The 6000-nt window shown below is 44.5% G+C and overlaps 1 protein-coding gene across 4 annotated transcripts in view; it reads left to right on the top strand.

Annotated features, from left to right (window-relative positions):
• Nucleotides 1-806: 806 nt before the first annotated feature.
• The window catches only part of LOC114160069 (microtubule-associated serine/threonine-protein kinase 1-like), a 52212-nt gene continuing 47018 nt past the window's right edge, over nucleotides 807-6000 (top strand). For 2 of the 4 annotated variants that reach the window (XM_028042463.1, XM_028042460.1), the window contains exon 1: nucleotides 807-1689. In XM_028042463.1, the coding sequence (XP_027898264.1) occupies nucleotides 1651-1689 (39 nt within the window). In that variant the 5' untranslated portion in view covers nucleotides 807-1650. The remainder of the gene's footprint in view (nucleotides 1690-6000) is intronic. The other 2 variants (XM_028042462.1, XM_028042459.1) reach the window with 2 other exon arrangements.

The raw sequence follows: 6000 nt of genomic DNA, 5'->3' as shown, positions 1-6000 counted from the left end.
CTCCAAACAAAACAAACAAAAAGATGATTTTACGTAATGCTGCCGAAATTCACCAGACGTTCAAAGTTTCATACGGTTTATTGTGCTTTTGACTTGGGAAAAAATGTTTCTTTTGTCTGATTTTGTCATTTTGTAAACATATTATTTACATGAATTATTCAGATGTCTTTTCCACATAACTGTATACTTTGGTCTGACTGATGATGACATTTTAAAACATTGAATGACTGATGTTTTGAGTAATTTCTCAACTATGTTTTACTTTTTCTCGAGTAAACATGAAGCAGTGCTGCAGGTTTTGGACTTGTGACCAGTTAGTTTGGTATATTTAAGCTGAATCCCTTGTTCTCTGTTTTTCACTGCATCTAACAGATCACATGTAAAGGAGGTGTTGATCCTTTTGCAAGGATCGATTCTTTAGTCTCCATTTTTGTTTTTCGACAAATGAAGGAGCTGGTGACCTTTGCTGCCCTGCCATGGTAACGCGCCGCTGTCTGTGGTGCTGAATTTGAGACCAGGTCGTTTCATCCACAGTTTTCTTTTTCGTTTCTCATCTCTCTCTCTTGATTTTACGAAAACCAATCGGCATCTCTGATCTCTGATCTGACATCTGCATGCCCCCTGCAGCGTTGTGACAGTTGCGTGGGACCTGGGCTGGGTGTTCACCACATTCACAGAAGTAGAACCCCACCAACACACACACACACACACACACACACACACAGAGAGAGACAGAGAGAGACAGAAACAGAGAGAGAGAGAGACCTCCACTCGGGAACAGGAGGAGGGGCGGTAGGGGAATCCCAGGGAAGATTAGAAATATCGCGTTATTGCTTTCCGCTTCTGTCACTCCATCCGCTTCCCGGGAAGTTAACATTAAAAAAAAACCAAACAAACAAAAAAAACTATGAATGAATGAACGAAAGAAAGCAGAGAGGGAAGTGGGTGCGTGTTTTGCGGGAGGAGGCGCTCAATGTTTACGGCAGCGGAAGAAGCAGATCTGCTCAGTGAGGATGAGCGGCGCGGCTCCTGTACCCGGTACCACGCACCCCTGATGAGGAACAACGGCGTTTGTGGACGCGTCGCTCTTTGTGTGCAGATGCGGAAACGCGCCGACACATTTTTGGCTCTAACAAAAGACGACGACGAAGAAGAAGAAGGACAAAAGAAACGGACCGGATGAACTTTGATTCGGACCAGCCCGCATGAGGCCTCTCTGGCGCCCAGCTGGACAGCGCCGGAGCCCCGCAGAAGTCCAGGATGCTCCCGGGATCCATGAGCGCGTAGAGGGCAAGCATGTCTGACCGCAGAGAGGCGCAGACCGCCACCACGCTGAAAGGAGTTGCACCGTTTGTTGTGAGGAGAGATTATAATGATTTCTTATTTCATTTTCTATGAGAAAGAGGGAAAAACAGAGCGAATGGCAACGCTTGACAAGCGCGTGCGTCCGCGGATTTCCTCTACGTGACCCCGGTCTCACTCAGAGTGCGCCTCCCGGCCGCTGTGTGTGTGTGTGTTTTTGTTTTTTGTTTTTGTGGTGGACAGTTCGGATGCATTCGCCCTGCCTGCTCAAAGAGACATATCGGTTCAGGGTCAAAGGGTTGATTTAGCGAGGCGAGGGGAAGCCCTGCACGCCCGCCTCGTTACGCCATGGATGACTCGGGGATAATCAGGCGCCGCAGGCTGCAGGTGAGCCGACCGCAGCAGGCTGGAGTTCTGCCTCATGGATGGAAAAGCTCTCTCTCTCTCCCTCTCTCTCTCTCTCTCTCTTCTTATTCTAAGTTTTGGTTTGTCAAATTTAAGTGTACAGTTTTCTGGCCAGTCATTTACCTTTAAAAAAAAACCCATATGAAAAACATAATTTATTTATTTATATGTCTTTGCTTGAAATGTCCATTTCTTAAGGTGTTTTCACACCTGATGGTCCGGTAGACTCAGTTCGATTTGGGGAGCAACATTTTTCATACTGCACTGTGTGAAATGATCCGAGGTAGTTAAAAAAAAAAAAAAAAAAAAAAAAAAACTGTTCCCCTCCACGCCTGTGGTGGCGCTGCACCGTGAACCACTTAACGAAACTACATGAAAAACCTTAAAAGAAGAAGAGCGCGACTTCCTTCTTCTCAAAATGTAAACAACAATGAAGCGGCATCAGATTTTAGAGGTGGTTTCTCCCTCCAGTGCGAGGGCTAGCACGTTTGTTTTGGTTGTATTCACCCAGAATGCCCTGCGCCGCAGTCCGTTACCTGCTGGTGGATGGGTCCATTTTCACAGTAGAGCAGTGGCTAGTTTTTTTAATTTAATTTAATTTTTTAGACCCTTGCAAAGGTAGGTAGGATCGGTTTCGCATGCAAGTATCAGCTGATCGCCAATCTCCCAAGATTAAGGCAACTGTAGCAGATTTATCGGTGCGCCTATAACACACCCTCTTCATGAACCAGAAGACTGCGATCCGGATCCTATCAAATCATGATTCTGCCACCACCATGTTTCACAGTGCAGATAACCAGTTAGATTTCTGCCACACTGAAGAAAAGCAATGTGATTCTGCATGATTCTGCCATTACCGTGTGTTTCATCAGAAGAAACTAAGATTTACCTTTTTTGGAAACACATACGCCTAGTAGGTTTGGCGTTAAACAGGATTATGAAAATGAACCCTATGCCCAGTCGAGCCTTTTAGAGGTTTGTTTCTTTACACTTTTTTGTAGGGGCAGTGTTGTGTAAAATGAACTTTTTTTTTAGCTCTACATCATGTTATAATGTTATTCCCTCATCACAAACATTCCTGGAGTGTTTCTTTTGTTCTTTCTTGCATGTTTAGGAACCCCTTTAATCTCCATGGCAACTATTCAGTTATGCAAAATGCCTGGTTGGACCTAGCCCCGCCTTCGAGGACAAAGCTCCTCCTCAGAGCTGAAGTTTCCAAGCTTCCGTCTCACAGAGCAGCCCTCCCCCACTCAGCTCCTTCAGACTAGCCAGCAGCAATTAGCAAACACCTGATGGAACTGCGCATCAGCTGAGCTCATTATAGGAGCCACTTCTCGGTGAAACTCTGGTAAAAACAAAACGTGGTTAAAGGGTTAATAGAGGAGCCATGTTGTGATGACTTTCTGAAGGCGGAGATTCAGAAATAGTAGGTTTTAAAGAGACAGAGTCCCAATTTCAAAGTGCTGAATTACAAAGTAAAATTTTCTTTTAACACATTTCTTGATATATAAAGCATTTTTATAACAAGTGAAGTCAACATAGTTACTTGATTATGCTATAAAATGATGATAGTATCTGGCTGGAAATCATATAATAAAGCCCCTTTAATATGTCAGGAGATCTTCAATGAAAATTTAGTGGTCTACTAGTAAACTAAAATAGGTTCTCTATGGTTTTTCAACAGAATAACAAATAAAAGAAACAGTCGTGTTAATGGTGAAGTGCTTCATCAGACACAAATTCAAACTTCTTTCATGGCTATTTGACCTAAACTAAATCCGGCTGAAATCCTTGGGGTCAATTTGCAAACTGACTTATGACTGAGTTTGCAGAAATGTTTTGTTATTTTATTTTCAGATTAAAACAAGCTGATTATAAAACCACAAAGAAAACAAAGCTCTTCAAAAGAAGGCTTCCTTATACCTTTCTCCCCCCCAGACTCTCTGCTTAAGCCTGTTACCACAACGTGACCCGATTCCACTCCAAGACAGGAAGTTTCTGTGTGCCGTAATTCAGGTCACACACATTTAATGTTCTGATGCATGCGGCTTTGCTCTCGCTCACCTAACGTCGGGGTTTAGCCTTCCCACCCTCCACCCCCACTCGGCACCGTCTGCTGCACTAGATCCACGTGAGATGGATGGGCACCGATGCGTGTCGATATGATGCGTCCAAACGACTGTGCTCATCTACTCCGAGGCAACCAGAGGTCACGACCCCGCCCTCGCCTTCTCCCTCGGCCCCTCCCTTCGCCACTTTGCAGTTCAGTCAAGTGAACTGAGCAGAGATGAGTGAGGGGCCTGTGGGCCATGTGTGTGTGTTTGCGCGCAGCTCCCTCCCGCTGCAACGCATTTCATTTCCAAAACTGCGTGCTGGCGGCTTGTTTTGCTGAAACGGAGGATCATGACTCCGCAGTCAGGATTTTTGTCAGCCGTTAGCCGTTAGCCCACCCGTGCAAACGCATATTCTCCATTACGACCATGGTGGCCATTTTGAAAAACGTCCACCGTCAAAAGGAAACACAAGATCAAGGAGTCATGATGCGCTGCGACTCGACACCGAACACATTCACCTAAATTCCCGGTTTCAGCGCGAAAATTGACTCGCCGTGACAACAAACATGGTGGCCATCTTGAAAAACGTCCCCACCATCTTGAAAAGCAACTTTAGCTGAGATAGATATTATTCAATTCTCTACTTTCACTACACACTTTGCTACAACCTCGACTGAAATTGATCTTCCCAGGACATTATGTGATAAACATGAAGAGGCTGCACTGTTTGTTTTTTTTTTCCAAAACAATTCACGCTCAGATTGTTTAGAGAGTAGCTGTTAAAAAACAAGTCTTTTCAAAGATTCTCAATTTAACGTAGGTCTGAACTTGAACTGTTTCATTCGGACACGTGAATATTCTTGTATGGAAACATTTACTTGTATGTAAGTTTAAAGAGTATGGATGCTTTCTGTGTAAGAATAAGTGTTACGGTATAAAAGCATGCAGGCATTTTACGTCTACACACACATTTCATGTTCACATGTTGTCTTTATGGCTGTGTGTGTATGAAATGGTTTGATGACAACTGATTGGATTTGCATGCTCTGTTAAGCTGCCATGTCAGTCCCTTGGGCCTCACTCTCTCTCACCAACACTCCCCCACCCACCCACACACACACACACACACACACACACACCCCTTCTTTCAGCACCATATGGTGACACACCCCTCTTCTCTGCGGCTGAGGTCAGAGGTCACAACCATGAGGCTTTTTCTCTGACATGACTTACATAACAAGAGCGTGGTCTTTGTGCCACCTAATAACACGCAGACAAGAACGCCTACGTCTTTATTTTTCAAGGAAGTGGTCCAATTGATATCAGATCTTTAAAGAAAACATTAAAGCTTAGATTGTGATTGCATAAAACATATCAACCGCATTTAAGAAAGTTACTTGCTAAAATCGGTCGACGTTTTTATGTGGAGCACTGACTGAAGCTTGTGAAGAGAAGACGTCCGTTTGGGTGTGTAAGTCAGTGCGCTTCAGTGACACAAACCTCAATCATAATTTCAGAATTATGATTTTTTTTTTCCCAGCCATTGTTTACATCCTGCTTCCGGCGCAGAATCACGTTGCATTTCGCAGCGACGTAAAAGTCGGATTAAGTGCGACATGACCGTTCCGACTGCAGACGCTTGGAAAACTATTGGACACGTTTCTGATTTATCACCGCACGTGGAAGCGGCACGAATCGGATTTTTTATAAAAAAAATTTCTTTAAGATGGTGAAAAGATCGGAACCGGTCTGTTCAGACTGCCGTGAGAAAAGTCCGATTTGGGCTCCATTTGCCTGCGGGTGCGAAGGAACGATTCACATTTGCTCCCAATCTGTTTCTCAGACGATTCCTGGGATTTGTTGGCATTTCTGCTCAACACCAGCTGTGTTCCAATTACAGATCTTGTGTCGGTTAAAGTTGTGCTGCCCGTATGATGAGAGCCGCAAAGGTTTCATTGGGTTATCGTAGAACACAAAGAGCGCACAAGTCATCTTCCCCATGCGTACTCTCCGATCGATCGTTGTTTGTCTCCCGGCCAGCTCTCCACTGTCTGACAAAATGAACGGCCTCGCCGTCCTGAGTGAGCAGAGCACTTTATATTCATGCTGCTTAGCTAATCTTATTTTCTCATAACCTGGCTTCTCTTTCCTTTCCTTTTCCTCGTCTCATTTCTTCAGTCCAGAGTCGTAAGAGGTTTTTATGGCTGTAGCTTACGACCGCTTTCACTGGCTGCATCTA

Source organism: Xiphophorus couchianus, chromosome 16 (assembly GCF_001444195.1).
Source record: "Xiphophorus couchianus chromosome 16, X_couchianus-1.0, whole genome shotgun sequence".
Taxonomy (NCBI): domain Eukaryota; kingdom Metazoa; phylum Chordata; class Actinopteri; order Cyprinodontiformes; family Poeciliidae; genus Xiphophorus; species Xiphophorus couchianus.
This window is presented reverse-complemented; position numbering and strand designations above follow the sequence as displayed.